We start from the raw sequence: 19,263 nt of genomic DNA, 5'->3' as shown, positions 1-19,263 counted from the left end.
TCAGCTATGCTGAACCCTGCAATCTGACCCTGCCTGTCACTTGGGAGATCCGCCCGCTTGTGTTTACACAAGCAGGCGGATCTCCACACTAGATCCCCGACGATCGGGGAAGAGCAGAGGCGATCGCCGCTGCTCCTCCCCTGGCCCGACTCCCGCTGTGACTGAAAACAGCGGGAGCGAGCTTCCGGCGCCGCGCGAGCGCCGCCCACAAGGGGAGTGTCTGACGACGTAGTACTACGTGGTCAGACGATAACAAGCCACTTTGCCGCAGTAGTACTACGGTACTCAGCGGTAAAGTGGTTAAAGCTTGATTGAACAAGCTTAAGTTAGAAGCTGATTGGCTACCACGTGCAGCTGCACCAGATTCTGAATGCTCCAGTTTTGGTAAACCTCCTTCAATGTTAGCGCTACATCGCCCAGTGCCAGCACCTCTTTAAACCTCTTTAGGCATTTAGGGGGCAAGCAACATTCTGTAGTTTTGACCCAAATACAGGTCTTGTAAATATAAAAATAATGCTTCTATTAATAATAGTTTAAAAAGTATAGCAAAATGACAGCACCTGCATGTATAAATTTGAAGACTCAGGCTCAGAGAGTAAAATGCAGAGCCAATAGAGGCTAAAAACTGTGCTAGTACTGTCATTTTGCTGCTATGTTTAAACTATTCTGAATAAAAATTCTATTTTTATATTTACATGACCTGTATGTGGATACCCCATCTGGTTTTTACTGCTATCTGTTATAAAGAATTTTCCTCACTTCCAGTCCAGCAACATCAGTTTCACTAGACAGCAAGTAAAACAATCATGTAATAGGAGCACAAACAAAGATACAATCATACAAAGGTTTTAGCTTTCCCCTAAAACAATCCAACAACTTTTTTCCTGGCACAAACATGGAAGAATACTTGTGGGTAAGCTCGTCTCTCCTTTCCCCATAGTACCCTAAAGGTTTAAGTCCCACTTAGTTGCTGGTATTCTTTTTCCTGTCTGCTCTACTCACAGCATCCAGTGTGAACCTTTTTGTTTTTGCCCTTACCCGACTCATTTCCTGTAGTCTTCCATCCTGGTTCTGTCCCTCTTCTGGTTAAAGGCACCACTGTTCAGATTCTAAATGTCACGTTATGTGGATGGACTTGAGGGCCAGGTACATAACACTCCCACAGGGTGTCAGTATACTTTGTTGCTAGTGTGAGGCAGGCAAATCAGGTTGTCAATCGCTTTAGGTTCTGCCTGAATTTGCTTGTGGTCCTGTTGAATTTCTGGGCCAGGATGGTATTTCTCATTTCGGTGTCTTTAACAGCTCACCACCCTCTCCATCTGTCTTTTAGGCCAGAAGTGCACATTTATAATTAAGATCAGAGTTCTCAATACTGTCTCCTAGGTATAACTAGGGATGCCTCTTCCAAGATGGCTCCCTTTCTGTGAGGGGACATCAATTCCAGGAGGTTTGGTTATGTCTATGGGTAGCCCTTCCTGTTATGGGATGCCTTAGGTTGCTATGGAATTGGCTGGGGGTAGGGTGCGCATGCATCTTCCCACTAGCATGGTCCATGCCTAAAAAGATGCTGTGTGTGCAGCCGCAAGCAGCAGTAAGGGGGTCGGAGGGTGAGGGGGGGCTGTACCTTAAACAGGGATCATTATATAAACTCCAGGAGTATCCTGAATTATTTCTGTACAGTTGAGAGGTCATCTTTGCTGAAAGATTTCTTGTTGAGTTTCTAGTATGCTCTGTAGCTATGTCCAAGGTAGCGGTGCAGTGCAGGGACTAAGCTCAGGGGTAGATTGTCTTTTTAGATAATTTTATTACTTACTTAATCTACTTTACATCTGTCTGCCGTGCCCTTTTTCTGTGAGTTACCATGGACAATTATAACACAACCACCCTAAATTTTAATAGGTGAAAAAGCCTTTGCTAGCTAACCACTTCTTAATGTTATTATACTTGTTAAAGGAAGAAGATACTCGCTCTATAGATAACTCCCCCTGATGGATATGTGGTCAGGCACTTGGCACAACATGTCACTCGCCCAACTGATGATGCTATCTCAATTAAGGATTCTCTAGACAGGAAAACTGATGCAGATCTAAAGAAGGTCTCACAGTGCATGCAAGACAGTAATCACTCTAACTTTGGTCCCTAGGGTGGGTAAAGTGTGGTCCTGAAAGCTGTGAAGCAACAACTAATGAAAAATGCAACTGCATTGTGTATTTGTTCTTGCATGTTGATGGAAGTAACTCCAATCATGCTATGGTAATAGAGGAACCTGTTGGACTTGACAGTTTTATCCAGTAGACTTCTGCTCATTATAGAATCTCCGAAGCCAAAGAGTGTCCGAGTTGCAAAATCTAGGATGCAGGGAACCTTACCTGTATCTTCTTCAGGATGGAGTGGTTTTGAGGATACCTCCACACCTTAGACCAATCGTTTGCTCCAGATTCCACCTGGCTCAGGATGTGGTGCTGCCATCCTTCCAAGACACAGATTCAACATCAATATGTGGCCCCTGTTCTCAGGGTGCATGTCAACAGGACTGTGGCATGAAGACAAGCCGGCAAGCTGTTCATAATTCCATTTGGTGTGCAAAACGGGCATCTGGTTTTTGTTAGGACATTAGTGACCTGGGCTGTGAAAACAATCCAAAAAAACGATATCACCAAAGGGTTGGTGTCTCAGCAGGCCTTAAGGCACACTTCACCAGAGCAAATTATTTATACTGGGCAGCCTGCGGGGGGAGTTTTGCCACAAATGGGGAATAACTTGGTGATCAGCAACATCCTATGTTATTACCATGTTGATCCAGCATCTCTGATCACAATCCCATTTAAGAAAGCAGTTCTTCAATATCCATTGTTGTGGAATGTCTAATAAATATTTTATGCACACACTGCTTATCAGCACTGTGGATTGGATGGCTGCTCCCTGCAATCTGCAATCTGCCCTTACCCTGGATAAAACCCTCCCTTGTTGCTGTATAGTTGGTGTCCCAATGGGATTCAAACCCAGGATGTCAGTGCTTTAGGATAGATTGGTGGACCCTCAGCTACCATGCTATCCATTACATACACTTTCTTTAAAAAAGCAATTCCTCCTCACTTACTATCCAGCCCTGGACAAGCTGTGGAAACTGGCCTGCTTTGTACATGATGATTTTATCGAGGGGGTGACTGCATGTCCAGGAGAAGAGGAATAATGTGAATAGGGTAGAGGGGTTATGGGATGCCCAATTTGACTGAAACAATGGAAGGGACAATTCCCTTCCTATGAATGAAATCCTGGACTCCCTCCTGGCCTCCAACAGTCTTTAAAGATCAAAAACAAAGGTCCATTAAGGACTAGGAGCTTGTAGTCCCTTAGGAGATAGCACAATATGTTGTAAGCTGCATACAGGAGTATCTTCTCTCCTCTGTAGAACTGCTCTCACTTCTACTGCCAGCAGGAACTACCAGCCCACTTGGCTGCTCCGAAGATCTCCCAAGACAAGGGATAGGAACTATTAAGCACAGTGCTGTCCTTCTGAAAGCTTGCTACATGTGGCAGTCTCTCCCCTTGTTAGTCGCCGGGTGTACTGATGCACTCACTCTGTCCGCTTTGCTCCCTGCTGCTCCTTAGGCAAAATTCCTTTCCAAAGTGCAATGCTGTCAGGATCTTCCCAAGCCAGCCCAAGCCCAGTCTGGAGGCAGCCCCCCCCCCCCTCTGAACCAGGGGTGCCTCCTAGGCCACCGACAGACTCCTCAGCACTCCCTCTGACTCCCTGCTGGCTAGACTCTTTCATATTTAAGGATTGATCCATCCGCCTTCCCAAGACATTCTGCCTGGGGATTGGTCAGACACTCTTAAGCATGCAAATGAGGTCTTCCTGGCCTCTGCCTGCTGACTTCTAGACATTTCTCAAAACTTCCATATCCAGGGGGAGGTACCAGAGACCTGCCTCTGTAGAGCCATTCAGCCTGGCCTGCAGTAACCCTGACCCAATTTCTGACTCACATATGCCTCGTTTCCACTGAGCGGAACGGTTCGGATCGGGACAGATCGGCAGGCTGATAATGGTCCGGTCTATTCAGTTGAGCGTTTCCACTGGAAGTCGGACCTCTAGGGTCCATGCGGGGCGTACACCAAATGCCTAGCGTTGCGGCGTGGCATCACACTAGTGCGACAACAGACGTGACGCTACAACAACAACAACAACAACAATGGAGGTCATCCAGCAGCTCGTCTTTGCTCTACTTGGCTTTTGGTTCTTAGTAATCAAAATACATGCCACACAGTGTGAGAGAAGGTTACGAGCGGCAAAGCGAAACACAGCAGAAAAGAGAAGAAAACTTTTGGCTTGGGTCTTGAGTCAGGAGGAGAAGTACACCTTTGTGCGGCAAAGACAAAGACGGCAGCGTTATAGGGTAAGCAACATTATGCCAATTGTCATTTATTTCTACCCATATTAAAAAGTAAAATAATACAGAATATGACAAAATCTAATATAAGATGGGAAGGATATACAGTACATATGTACTTAACAACATTCATGTTGCACACGTATGTAAACATGCACATTTGAAGTATTAAATCAAATGCATAACAAATCATTAGTAGTATAATGAGTATTTATGTATAAGGTGTAATACTTCAAATGTGCATGTTTACATACGTGTGCAACATGTATGTTGTTGAATACATAATGTACTGTATATCCTTCCCATCTTATATTAGATCTTTGCAGATTCTGTATTTTTTTATTTATGTATAAGGTGTAATACTTGCAATGTGTACTCATTGCTCACTTTTATACATGATGCTATCTGACCTTGTAAAATATAGTATGTTGTATTAATATGTTTTTATTATTTGTGATATGGTAACATCTGCGTTTTCTTCTTTTAAAGATGCTTCTCCTTTTGTCAAAGCAGCGCCGCCGACCAGTCATTTGGGCTCTCCCCCGTGCCAATGAGTGGTGGGATGTGACCGTCCCAGGATTCACACACACACAGTGGGTGCACAATTTCCGAATGTCGGAGGAAACCTTTTCATACCTTTGTGCAAGGCTACGTCCAGCGATGGAGAAGCAAAGCACAAACTTCCGAGCCAGTTTGCCAGTGAGGAAAAGAGTAGCCATTGCACTGTGGAAGCTGGCTACCAACAGGGAATACAGAAGTATAGGTCATCTTTTTGGTGTCAGTAAATCATCAGTGTGCCGTTGTGTGCAGGACTTCTGTAAGGCTGTCTGCACATTGCTAGCTCCTGAAATTGTTCATTTTCCAGACAGGGAAAAGCTTAAAGACATGGCTGAGTACTTTGAAAACAGGTGGGGTCTTCCACAGTGTGTTGGTGCTATTGATGGGTCACACATACCAATAATAGCACCACAAGAATACCACACTGACTACTTCAACAGAAAGGGCTGGCATTCCATCATCCTCCAGGGAGTGGTGGATGGAAAAGGACTATTCTGGAGTGTGAATGTTGGAAAACCTGGGAGTTTGCATGATGCTCGGGTTCTACGATTGTCCACATTTTGGGATTGGGTTGGGCAGGGAGGGCTGTACCCTCTTTCCACTAAGAACATTTGGGGGGTGAATGTTGGCTATTATGTGCTCGGGGACTCTGCCTACCCTTTACAAAATTGGCTCCTGAAACCATTTCCTGACAATGGCCGCCTGACACCAGAACAACAAACCTACAACAAGAAAACATCCGGGGCACGGGTCGTAGTTGAAAATGCTTTTGGAAGACTTAAAGGTAGGTGGCGGTGTCTTATGAAGTGGAATGACAGTGACATTCAACTTGTCAAATCCATGGTGCTTACTTGCTGTGCTCTTCACAATCTTTGTGAAAGTCATGGAGAAGACTTCCACCAGGATTGGAATACGTCTGCAGAAGAGCCAGTAAGGGTAATAGCACAGGATATTGAAGATGAGTGCAATGAAATACGTCAGGCTCTGATGCGTCACCTCAACACCTAATTTTTTACCATGATTGTTTTAAAGTTTTAATAAAGTTTTACATTAATGAATCAGACACACCCAAAGTCTCTTATAAAATCTCTTTTATTCAGCAACAAAAATATTCTTTCTATATTTTCTTACAAGTAAGAATTCAAAAAAATAAAACATTTTTACAAAACAAAACTGAAAAATTACCAAAAAACAAAGGGTACAGGTCCTGTGCTGGCTGACAGGCACTATTGCCTTGGCGGTGGCCTGGGATCACGACTGGCTCCCAGCACTTGAACAAGCTGCCCTAGGACACCAAGGAAGGCCTGGTTGAAGGTAGACAACTGCTCCATCTGCTGCCGGGCAATCTCAGCCTCCTGGCGCATAGCTTCCTGGGCATCCTGACGCAGTGCCTGAAACCACCGCTCAGAAAGGGTCTCCATCCTTTCCTGTTGTCTTTCCTCTACTGCCCTCATATCATCAATAACTGTGCGCAGATCCAGCTGCAACCGTCTCCTTTCACCTGGAATATACAAAATACCAGAATATTGATTTAAGAAAATGCACAATTATAACTTTCACTCTGATCATAATGTCTTACCTGTGTGACGTGGTGCATTTGGCGTACTCTGTGGTAGGCTTGGTGTTGACACAATCGTACTGGTGCTGCTGAAAGATGTCGATGGACCATCGTCTGAAAAGTTAGAGGTATCATTGGAGAGTCCATCCACAGTATCTGAAAATGCACATATCAAGGGTTTTATACACAAACGAGAAGAAGACACAGTGTACTATCTTATGGCAGTTATCATCAGGTAGTAAACAATGGGATGCAGAGTGGGTAAAAAAATGAGATGCCTATACTCTTCTGTCCAGGTATTTAAATAAAAAATAATGGAACTATATCAGTTTAAAGGCTAAGGTACAATGAGAGCATCAGAAATCTCCATTATCTTTTCTACAGTTGTCTTTTTTCTCAAAAATAGGGGCTGGTTTATACAGACAGTACATTTCCCTATCCATTCTGAGATTAACTTTACTTGGTTAAAGTGCACTGTGGCTGCTTGAAATCATGCATGATAGCCTTTAATAGTATTTTTATGCATATTCAGCCCCCATTGATATTATCAAGCCCATACTAATTAAGCAAAACACCAGTCACGCATTTTTCATTAATTATACAAAACAGTGCAGCGCTACTCCCTACCATTTTCTTTCAGTCCACTGCACAAATACAATTACATTTTTGGTGCAGAGTTAATGGTTTTGTGCAGTTATTTTTTTTAAATGGTTAGCATAGGGAAAGCCAATGCCAAGCAGGAAAAAAAATAAAACTTACCAACAGGATCTATCATGGATTCGAGAAGTGCAGATGCAGATGAAGATGCAGAGTCCAGACCTCCTTCCCTGCCTTGGTTTGCTGGCCTATGCCCGTAAATGGCGTCCATGGCATCGTACCACTTCCAAGTACTTCGACTGTTTCCACTACAGCTGTTGGCATCCTTAATTTTTTTATATTGGCCTTTAAGCTTCTTAAGCTTTGCCCTACACTGACCCGACGTCCGTTCAAATCCCTCGGCTGCCATCCGCTGGGAAATATCTTTATACACCTTTTCATTCCTCACTGATCCATCAAGCTCACTCTGAATAACACTGTCCGCAATTATAGTAAGGAAAGTGGATAGTTCCTGAGTTGACCAGACCCTGCTGTTATTTGCAGGCATCCTTCTCCTATATCTGGACTGAGCTGCGCTTCCGTTTGACGACAGCAGTGACGTTTTCCTGTCCACCAATCAGTGGAATGTATCGTGTGACACCAGTAGCTCCGCCCTAACCGTACCGTACCATTTCCTATGGCCCTACATCTGAAGGAGGACCACGAATGGTGCGGTTTGGTTCGGTTGTATGGGCCACTTTCATAATGGAAACACCAAAAATAGCGTACCGTACCGAACCGATCCGAACCGTTCCGCTCAGTGGAAACGAGGCAATAGTTAACCATGAGTCATAACATAAATTTGCCTGCACTAGCACTAGTAGCAAACTAGATGGTACTGCATATAAATACTTGGGGTAAGGGGGCACACCCTTAGTTATTTATTTATTTATTTTTTTTACAGCTGTCCAGAATTCAGCTTTAAGCATTCACTGCTTTTTAATTGCAAATAATCAGTTGTATTAGTGTTTTCTTATTGATTTATATGACAGACCCATTATACTACATTATTTGCTGCCTATGTAACAGTGTAACAGTTTTTAAAAAAAACTCCCTAATTTTTACTGTCCTTAAAAGTCCACAGACTGGAGAAACTGTCCATGAAAATATGGTGGCTTGCTGTCACTGCCAGTGCAGTGTGTCTTTGTAACTCTTTCCCAATGCCAAGAAGTCTCCAGGCACCATTTTCCCCACCTCCTATCTCATCTCCTGTGTTCACTCACACTGCAACCTCTAGCATGCAATGCATGACAACACTGTGCCTGCAGTTGTGTGGCCACTTGGTGACACATTTGAAATAGAGCTCACAGCTCTAGATCCTGGGTGCTTGCTGCCACTACATAAGTTTTGGTAGAACAGTATGGACCCTGGGGGGGAGGGTATAAATGATGAATAAGCATTCTGTAACAATCCCCACGGTTTCGCTCCCCCTCTCTCCCTCCTCTCTTTCTTCTTCCTCCCCTCTCCCTCTGCCTTTTCTCTCCTCACACCCCCTTTCCCCCTTCTTTCTCACCTATTCTCTCTCCTGCCCCTCTCTCCTCCTCTCTCTCTTCCCCCTTCTGCCCTCTCTCTCACACACTCACTCCTCTCCCCCTTTCCTTCTCTCTCCCCGTTCTCTCTCCTGCCTCTCTATATATCCTCCCTTCTCTCTCTCTCCTCTTCTTTTTTCAGTTTCTCTCTCCTTTTCTCCCCTTTTTTTCTTCCCTTTTTCTCTCCCTATCCCTCTCTAGCCCCCATTTCTCTCTCTCTCCCCATCTCTCTCTTACCTTTTTCCCTCCCTCCCTCTCTCTCTCTCTCTTTTTCTGAACAAAGTTTTTATTGCCTCAACAGCTGCTGTTATCATTGACTTTCTTCTTTAATTCAAGCTCTTTCAGACAAACTGCTATCTTTTTGTTTGCAGAAAAGCATACGTAATTGAAAATGTCAATTTTTTTTACAATGATCCTTCATCCTGAGGTTTATGTGTGTCTGTGAGACTCTCACTTGTGGCAAAATAGTTAGGTAGATACAAGGACTGTGGCATATGCATGCAGTATATACAGTGGCTAGGCTCAGATTCTGTTTAATCATCCTGCACCAGTAGACAAAGCAAGGTTCATAAAGACATTGATAAGCAAGTTTGGGGTGGAGGAACTTGACTGGTCTGCACAGAGTCCTGACCTTAACCCAATATAGAACACCTTTGGGATGAATTAGAGCGGAGTCTGCGAGCTAGGCCTTCTTCTCCAACATCAGTGCCTGACCTCACAAATGTGCTTCTGGAAGATTGGTCAAACATTCCCATAGACACACTCCTGAACCTTGTGGGCAGCCTTCCCAGAAGAGTTGCAGCTGTTATAGCTGCAAAGAGTGGGCCAACTCAATATTAAACAATACGGATTAAGACTGGGAGATCATTATTTCATGTGCGTGTAAAGGCAGGCGTCCCAATACTTTTGGTAATATAGTGTATGTTATATCCTGTAGGAATGTACTGAATCTGAAACAACCTCTATACTTTCAATGGTGTTGATAAATGTGCCCAAAAACTCCTTTGTATGAGATATTTTAGCTGTGTTTTGTTTTTTCAATTATTTTATCTTATGTTAATTCCTCATCAAAACATTTACTTCTAATACATAAATAGGTGTGCAATCATTATTTTTTCACACAATAAATTGCAGCCAGATGTTAGTTGTTACTTGAACAAAGCAATGTGATAATTCTTCTCAATTAACTTTTACATACAAATTACAGTCAAAATGTTCTGTAATATAGCATATGTGCAGTAAATTCAATTGATCCCTCAAGTAAAACGTTTAAACACCATGCAGCAGGAAGTTACTCCTGCAGTGAAAGTTTGGCGACTGCCACATTTAATGCTTTATAAATATGCCACTTGGTGAACTAAAAACATAATTATTGATGGTAAAATTACCAAGCATCACACACTAATGAAAATACATATTTTGAAAACTGACCCTAGTGGATCTCAGGAACTAAAGAACCTAAAACGTACTAGAAGTGTAAGTTGCGAGCAGGGGCGTTGCTAGGTGGGAAAAAGACCAGGGGCTTCAGCCCGAAGGTAAATTTGATAACCCCGCCCACATTTTAAAGGAAGTCCCACCCAAGCTCCTCCCACATTTAAAAGTAACGCCCAAGCTCCACCCAATGCCCCCCTCAGTCAAGGGGTGGTATGGAGAGGAGTACAGGGGGTCAGATATGGAGAGGAGAGGAGAGGGTCAGACACAGAGAGGAGAGGGTCAGACACGGAGAGGAGAGGAGAGGGTCAGACACGGAGAGGAGAAGGGAGGAGAGGGTCAGACATGGAGAGGAGAGGAGAGGAGAGGGTCAGACATGGAGAGGAGAGGAGAAGGGAGGAGAGGGTCAGACATGGAGAGGAGAGGAGACGGGAGGAGAGGGTCAGACATGGAGAGGAGAGGGTCAGACATGGAGAAGAGAGGGTCAGACATGGAGAGGAGAGGGTCAGACATGGAGAGGAGAGGGTCAGACATGGAGAGGAGAGGGTCAGACATGGAGAAGAGAGGGTCAGACATGGAGAGGAGAGAGTCAGACATGGAGAGGAGAGGGTCAGACATGGAGAGGAGAGGGTCAGACATGGAGAGGAGAGAGTCAGACATGGAGAGGAGAGAGTCAGACATGGAGAGGAGAGGGTCAGACATGGAGAGGAAAGGGTCAGACATGGAGAGGAGAGGGTCAGACATGGAGAGGAGAGGGTCAGACATGGAGAGGAAAGGGTCAGACATGGAGAGGAGAGGGTCAGACATGGAGAGGAGAGGGTCAGACATGGAGAGGAAAGGGTCAGACATGGAGAGGAAAGGGTCAGACATGGAGAGGAGAGGGTCAGACATGGAGAGGAGAGGGTCAGACATGGAGAGGAGAGGGTCAGACATGGAGAGGAAAGGGTCAGACATGGAGAAGAGAGGGTCAGACATGGAGAGGAGAGGGTCAGACATGGAGAGGAGAGGGTCAGACATGGAGAGGAGAGGGTCAGACATGGAGAAGAGAGGGTCAGACATGGAGAGGAGAGAGTCAGACATGGAGAGGAGAGGGTCAGACATGGAGAGGAGAGGGTCAGACATGGAGAGGAGAGGGTCAGACATGGAGAGGAAAGGGACAGACATGGAGAAGAGAGGGTCAGACATGGAGAGGAGAGAGTCAGACATGGAGAGGAGAGGGTCAGACATGGAGAGGAAAGGGTCAGACATGGAGAGGAGAGGGTCAGACATGGAGAGGAAAGGGTCAGACATGGAGAGGAGAGGGTCAGACATGGAGAGGAAAGGGTCAGACATGGAGAGGAGAGGGTCAGACATGGAGAGGAAAGGGTCAGACATGGAGAGGAAAGGGTCAGACATGGAGAGGAGAGGGTCAGACATGGAGAGGAGAGGGTCAGACATGGAGAGGAGAGAGTCAGACATGGAGAGGAGAGGGTCAGACATGGAGAGGAGAGGGTCAGACATGGAGAGGAGAGGGTCAGACATGGAGAGGAGAGAGTCAGACATGGAGAGGAGAGGGTCAGACATGGAGAGGAGAGGGTCAGACATGGAGAGGAAAGGGTCAGACATGGAGAGGAAAGGGTCAGACATGGAGAGGAGAGGGTCAGACATGGAGAGGAGAGGGTCAGACATGGAGAGGAAAGGGTCAGACATGGAGAGGAGAGGGTCAGACATGGAGAGGAGAGAGTCAGACATGGAGAGGAGAGAGTCAGACATGGAGAGGAGAGGGTCAGACATGGAGAGGAGAGGGTCAGACATGGAGAGGAAAGGGTCAGACATGGAGAGGAAAGGGTCAGACATGGAGAGGAAAGGGTAAGACATGGAGAGGAAAGGGTCAGACATGGAGAGGAAAGGGTCAGACATGGAGAGGAAAGGGTCAGACATGGAGAGGAGAGGGTCAGACATGGAGAGGAAAGGGTCAGACATGGAGAGGAAAGGGTCAGACATGGAGAGGAGAGGGTCAGACATGGAGAGGAGAGGGTCAGACATGGAGAGGAAAGGGTCAGACATGGAGAGGAAAGGGTCAGACATGGAGAGGAAAGGGTCAGACATGGAGAGGAAAGGGTCAGACATGGAGAGGAGAGGGTCAGACATGGAGAGGAAAGGGTCAGACATGGAGAGGAAAGGGTCAGACATGGAGAGGAAAGGGTCAGACATGGAGAGGAGAGGGTCAGACATGGAGAGGAAAGGGTCAGACATGGAGAGGAGAGGGTCAGACATGGAGAGGAGAGGGTCAGACATGGAGAGGAGAGGGTCAGACATGGAGAGGAAAGGGTCAGACATGGAGAGGAGAGGGTCAGACATGGAGAGGAAAGGGTCAGACATGGAGAGGAAAGGGTCAGACATGGAGAGGAGAGGGTCAGACATGGAGAGGAGAGGGTCAGACATGGAGAGGAGAGGGTCAGACATGGAGAGGAAAGGGTCAGACATGGAGAAGAGAGGGTCAGACATGGAGAGGAGAGGGTCAGACATGGAGAGGAGAGGGTCAGACATGGAGAGGAGAGGGTCAGACATGGAGAAGAGAGGGTCAGACATGGAGAGGAGAGAGTCAGACATGGAGAGGAGAGGGTCAGACATGGAGAGGAGAGGGTCAGACATGGAGAGGAGAGAGTCAGACATGGAGAGGAAAGGGACAGACATGGAGAAGAGAGGGTCAGACATGGAGAGAAGAGAGTCAGACATGGAGAGGAGAGGGTCAGACATGGAGAGGAAAGGGTCAGACATGGAGAGGAGAGGGTCAGACATGGAGAGGAGAGGGTCAGACATGGAGAGGAAAGGGTCAGACATGGAGAGGAGAGGGTCAGACATGGAGAGGAAAGGGTCAGACATGGAGAGGAAAGGGTCAGACATGGAGAGGAGAGGGTCAGACATGGAGAGGAGAGGGTCAGACATGGAGAGGAGAGAGTCAGACATGGAGAGGAGAGGGTCAGTCATGGAGAGGAGAGGGTCAGACATGGAGAGGAGAGGGTCAGACATGGAGAGGAAAGGGTCAGACATGGAGAGGAGAGGGTCAGAACTGGAGAGGAAAGGGTCAGACATGGAGAGGAAAGGGTCAGACATGGAGAGGAGAGGGTCAGACATGGAGAGGAGAGGGTCAGACATGGAGAGGAAAGGGTCAGACATGGAGAGGAAAGGGTCAGACATGGAGAGGAAAGGGTCAGACATGGAGAGGAGAGGGTCAGACATGGAGAGGAGAGGGTCAGACATGGAGAGGAGAGGGTCAGACATGGAGAGGAGAGGGTCAGACATGGAGAGGAAAGGGTCAGACATGGAGAAGAGAGGGTCAGACATGGAGAGGAGAGGGTCAGACATGGAGAGGAGAGGGTCAGACATGGAGAGGAGAGGGTCAGACATGGAGAAGAGAGGGTCAGACATGGAGAGGAAAGGGACAGACATGGAGAGGAGAGGGTCAGACATGGAGAGGAGAGGGTCAGACATGGAGAGGAGAGGGTCAGACATGGAGAAGAGAGGGTCAGACATGGAGAGGAAAGGGTCAGACATGGAGAGGAAAGGGTCAGACATGGAGAGGAAAGGGTCAGACATGGAGAAGAGAGGGTCAGACATGGAGAAGAGAGGGTCAGACATGGAGAGGAAAGGGTCAGACATGGAGAGGAGAGGGTCAGACATGGAGAGGAGAGGGTCAGACATGGAGAGGAGAGAGTCAGACATGGAGAGGAGAGGGTCAGACATGGAGAGGAGAGGGTCAGACATGGAGAGGAGAGGGTCAGACATGGAGAGGAAAGGGTCAGACATGGAGAGGAGAGGGTCAGACATGGAGAGGAGAGGGTCAGACATGGAGAGGAGAGGGTCAGACATGGAGAGGAAAGGGTCAGACATGGAGAGGAAAGGGTCAGACATGGAGAGGAAAGGGTCAGACATGGAGAGGAGAGGGTCAGACATGGAGAGGAGAGGGTCAGACATGGAGAGGAGAGGGTCAGACATGGAGAGGAGAGGGTCAGACATGGAGAGGAAAGGGTCAGACATGGAGAAGAGAGGGTCAGACATGGAGAGGAGAGGGTCAGACATGGAGAGGAGAGGGTCAGACATGGAGAGGAGAGGGTCAGACATGGAGAAGAGAGGGTCAGACATGGAGAGGAAAGGGACAGACATGGAGAGGAGATGGTCAGACATGGAGAAGAGAGGGTCAGACATGGAGAGGAGAGGGTCAGACATGGAGAGGAGAGGGTCAGACATGGAGAGGAGAGGGTCAGACATGGAGAGGAGAGGGTCAGACATGGAGAGGAAAGGGACAGACATGGAGAAGAGAGGGTCAGACATGGAGAGGAGAGAGTCAGACATGGAGAGGAGAGGGTCAGACATGGAGAGGAAAGGGTCAGACATGGAGAGGAGAGGGTCAGACATGGAGAGGAGAGGGTCAGACATGGAGAGGAAAGGGTCAGACATGGAGAGGAGAGAGTCAGACATGGAGAGGAGAGGGTCAGACATGGAGAGGAAAGGGTCAGACATGGAGAGGAGAGGGTCAGACATGGAGAGGAGAGGGTCAGACATGGAGAGGAAAGGGTCAGACATGGAGAGGAAAGGGTCAGACATGGAGAGGAGAGGGTCAGACATGGAGAGGAGAGGGTCAGACATGGAGAGGAGAGAGTCAGACATGGAGAGGAGAGGGTCAGACATGGAGAGGAGAGGGTCAGACATGGAGAGGAGAGGGTCAGACATGGAGAGGAAAGGGTCAGACATGGAGAGGAGAGGGTCAGACATGGAGAGGAAAGGGTCAGACATGGAGAGGAAAGGGTCAGACATGGAGAGGAAAGGGTCAGACATGGAGAGGAAAGGGTCAGACATGGAGAGGAGAGAGTCAGACATGGAGAGGAGAGGGTCAGACATGGAGAGGAGAGAGTCAGACATGGAGAGGAGAGGGTCAGACATGGAGAAGAGAGGGTCAGACATGGAGAGGAGAGGGTCAGACATGGAGAAGAGAGGGTCAGACATGGAGAGGAGAGGGTCAGACATGGAGAGGAGAGGGTCAGACATGGAGAGGAGAGGGTCAGACATGGAGAGGAGAGAGTCAGACATGGAGAGGAGAGAGTCAGACATGGAGAGGAGAGGGTCAGACATGGAGAGGAAAGGGTCAGACATGGAGAGGAAAGGGTCAGACATGGAGAGGAAAGGGTCAGACATGGAGAGGAGAGGGTCAGACATGGAGAGGAAAGGGTCAGACATGGAGAGGAAAGGGTCAGACATGGAGAGGAAAGGGTCAGACATGGAGAGGAAAGGGTCAGACATGGAGAGGAGAGAGTCAGACATGGAGAGGAGAGGGTCAGACATGGAGAGGAGAGAGTCAGACATGGAGAGGAGAGGGTCAGACATGGAGAAGAGAGGGTCAGACATGGAGAGGAGAGGGTCAGACATGGAGAAGAGAGGGTCAGACATGGAGAGGAGAGGGTCAGACATGGAGAGGAGAGAGTCAGACATGGAGAGGAGAGGGTCAGACATGGAGAGGAGAGGGTCAGACATGGAGAGAAGAGGGTCAGACATGGAGAGGAGAGAGTCAGACATGGAGAGGAGAGAGTCAGACATGGAGAGGAGAGGGTCAGACATGGAGAGGAAAGGGTCAGACATGGAGAGGAAAGGGTCAGACATGGAGAGGAAAGGGTCAGACATGGAGAGGAGAGTGCATCAAAGCTCTTTTTCTTCATTTTAACGACTTAAGGACAGTTTTACCCCCTTGAGGACCAGGTAATTGTTTGCGATATGGCACTGCGCTCATTTACCTGACAATTGCGTGGTTGTGTGACGCTGTACCCAAATAAAATTGATGTCCTTTCTGTCCCCACAAATAGAGCTTTTTTTTGGTGGTATTTGATCACCTCTGATGAATTTTTTTTTTTTTTTTTGTGTTATAAACACACAAAAAAGAACAACCATTCTGAAAAAAAAAAACAATATTTTTACTTTCTGCTGTAAAACATTGAATTTTTTCATCATTTTAGGCCAATATGTATTCTGCTACATATTTTTGTTAAAAACAATCCCAATAAGTGTATATTGATTGGTTTGTGCAACAGTTATCGCATCTACAAACTAGGGGATAGATTTGTCATTTTTATTTATTTATTTTTACTAGTAATGGTGGTGATCTGCGTTTTTTTGCGGGACTGCGACATTGTGGCGGACAGATCGAACCCCTAACTGACATTTTTGACACTTTTGGGGGGGACCAGTGACATTACTACAGTAATCAGTGCTAAAAATATCCACTGTTACTGTAATAATGACACTGGCAGGGAAGGGGTTAACACCAGGGGCAATCAAAGGGTTAAGTGTGTCCCCAGGGAGTGCTCTCTAACTGTGTGGGGGATGGACTCACTAGATGAACACAGAAACCTGTGTTCCTAAATAGCAGGAACACAGGATCCTTGTGTTCATTACTGACAGAATGGCGTACTGCCATGGAGTTCTGTCTCCATGGGGAGCGATTGTGGGTTTCTGGCACACATTGCGTCCGAAGTACCTGCTGATTTGCTTCCCCTCTGGCCAATTGGCACACGTCCCTGCTGTCTATTACACGAAACGACATACAGGTACGCCGTTTTGTGTAATAGAGTAAGGGCTCTTTCACATGGGCGATCAGATCAGATCCGCCTGTCAGTTTTTTAGGCGGATCTGATCGGATCCTCCATGCAGCTCTATGGGGCAGCGGATGTCAGCGGAGACACCTCTGCTGACACCCGCTGCTATCCATATCCGATCCTGTCCGTGAAATCTGGACGGATGGAAACCCTATTTTTCCATCCGTTCAGTAATCGGATCGGATGAGAGCGGATAGGCGGTCCGCTCTCATCCGATCCCCCATAAAGGGCAGCGGGGGCTGAGACACCTCCCTCTCCGCTCTGCAAGCGGAGACGGAGCTGTCATCCGCCGGCTCAGCGGGGATCGCGGATCGATCCCTGCTGAGCAACACGGATCCGCCTACGGAGGCGGACCGTGTGAAAGAGCCCTAAAACTGCGTGGCTGGTAAGCAAGCAGTTAAATGTACAGCCTAATAGAATTCTATGGGACTGGGGGTAACATGCAGGAAGACTGTGGGGACATCAGCAGCACTGCAGCCAAATCACACTACATAGGGGCAGATACTGCACACAATGCTGAAATAGAACTCCTTAGCTTCAGACAAGGAAATGGGGGAAAGAAGAGGAATTTGGGAGAGAGCAGGAAGGGGGGAGGAGGAGAGGCTGGTGAGTGGTGACAGTTCACTTACTTGAAAAGGCAATGCAGGCTTCATGCTTAGGATGTGACTGTCAGTTCAAACTTTCCCGCCCACACAATCCTCTTCACAGACCTCAGAGACACAGGCTTCCTGTGTGGGCGGGCACATTGAGAGAGGGGCGGGAGGAGGCAGAGCATTTCTGGAGGGGGCTGTGCAGTGTATGGAAGACAGAGACACTCAGCCTTGTGACTGGTGCAGCCGACCTCCCTGTCACAGGACACAAAGCAACTTGCAGCAGGAGTGTGTATGCTTTTCTAACATTACACAGCTCTATCTCATCTCTTCAAGGAGGCGGTGCCATGGTGGAGCTCTTTTGAGTCCCTGGCTCTCAGGCTGCCTGCAAAAGGGAAACCGAACAAGGGGGCGGAGCCCCACGTTTCGGCCCCGCCCACCCCGACATCAATTCTTCGTTTTGACAGCTCCAGCCTTTTGCAGCTGCCCCACCAATCACTGGATGGACATTATGCTGAGTATTTAGCCCCGACCAACCCCACGCCTTGGGAGTGATTCGGGGCTAATCATTTTAAAAAGGAATATGAGACTCGGGGCTTTTTGGGGGCCAACTCGGGGCTATAGCCCCTGTCAGCCCCCCCCTGCCGACGCCACTGGTTGCGAGATATGGCTGTATGTTTTTTAAATTGGCACAAGGAGGTATAAATTAACAGGAACCCAATTTCTAAGGTTATTTGCAACTTCAAAGCTATCTACTCCTAAATCGTTCTCACCATGTCCTAAAACCTGCATTTTCCTGCACCTGTTTTGCAAGGGAACACAAAAAACAATTGTTTTCTATATGTTCTGTTTACACCACAACTCTGGTGTAATGTGTGTTTTTTTCTGCAGGGAAAAAACACAAATGACACTGGCATTTTTATGTAAAACAATTATTTTCTTTGTGCTCTTGCATATTTTTGCCCAGAAAATATTCATATGACACCAGCATTGTGGTGTAATCATGACACATAGAAAACAATTATCTTATTCCCTTCCAGAGACCTGCATTAACCCCCCTGGCGGTAATCCCGAGCGTGACTCGGGGTGGATTTTTTAGTCCAGGATCGGTATCCCCGAGTCACACTCGGGGTGAATGTGCAGAGAGCGCAGCGGTGTCTCTTACCTTCTCCTGGCGATCCAGCGGTGATCTCTCATTGCTGTGACCGCCAGCCGAGAGTCCCGCCGCTCGTCCGTCGGTGTGATGACTTCCTAGTTCCATTCCCTGCAGCAGCAATGCTGCATGGTAGCGGAACTAGGGAGGGAAATCCAAAAAACGTTGCACAAAACACAAACACATAACACATTTTATATTTTATATATATATATATATATATATATATATATATATATGTGTGTATATATATATATATATATATATATATATATATGCACACACACACACACATATATATATATATATATATACATATATATATATATATATATATACATATATATATATATACATATACCTATATACACACATATATATAAAATTATATTGATTTGATTATAATTATATTTTTTATATATATATATATATATATATATATATATATATATATGTGTGTGTGTGTGTGTGTGTGTGTGTATATATATATATATATATATATATATATATATATATATATATATATATATATATATATATATATATACACACACACACATATATATATATATAATATATAATGCATGAATTATAATCTAATCAATAATATAATTTTATTATATATATTATATAATAAAATTATATTATTGATTCAATTATAATTCATGCGTTTGTGTTTCAAATTTATCACATCTGGGATGTCTACTAGACTCTTGTTTTGGTCAGGTTTAAGTCAGTAATTACTTAGAATTGTAGGCCTATAATACATAACGCCAAATTTCCATGAAAAA

General features: G+C 46.5%; 1 protein-coding gene across 1 annotated transcript; it reads right to left on the bottom strand.

The window, feature by feature from the left end:
• Positions 1-6,175: 6,175 nt before the first annotated feature.
• On the bottom strand, positions 6,176-7,513 carry LOC309552650 (uncharacterized protein; the record flags this gene model as incomplete). The annotated part of the gene is made up of 3 exons (XM_082253585.1): positions 6,176-6,450; positions 6,529-6,663; positions 7,267-7,513. 3 exons carry the CDS (start codon positions 7,511-7,513, stop codon positions 6,176-6,178), a joined length of 657 nt encoding a protein of 218 aa, XP_082109711.1.
• Between the last annotated feature and the right edge of the window lie 11,750 nt (positions 7,514-19,263).

The sequence above is a fragment of the Pelophylax lessonae genome, assembly GCF_965119305.1.
Source record: "Pelophylax lessonae genome assembly, chromosome: 4".
Classification (NCBI taxonomy): Eukaryota; Metazoa; Chordata; class Amphibia; order Anura; family Ranidae; genus Pelophylax; species Pelophylax lessonae.
Note: the sequence above shows the minus strand (reverse complement) of the source record. Positions and strands in the feature narration are given on the sequence as shown.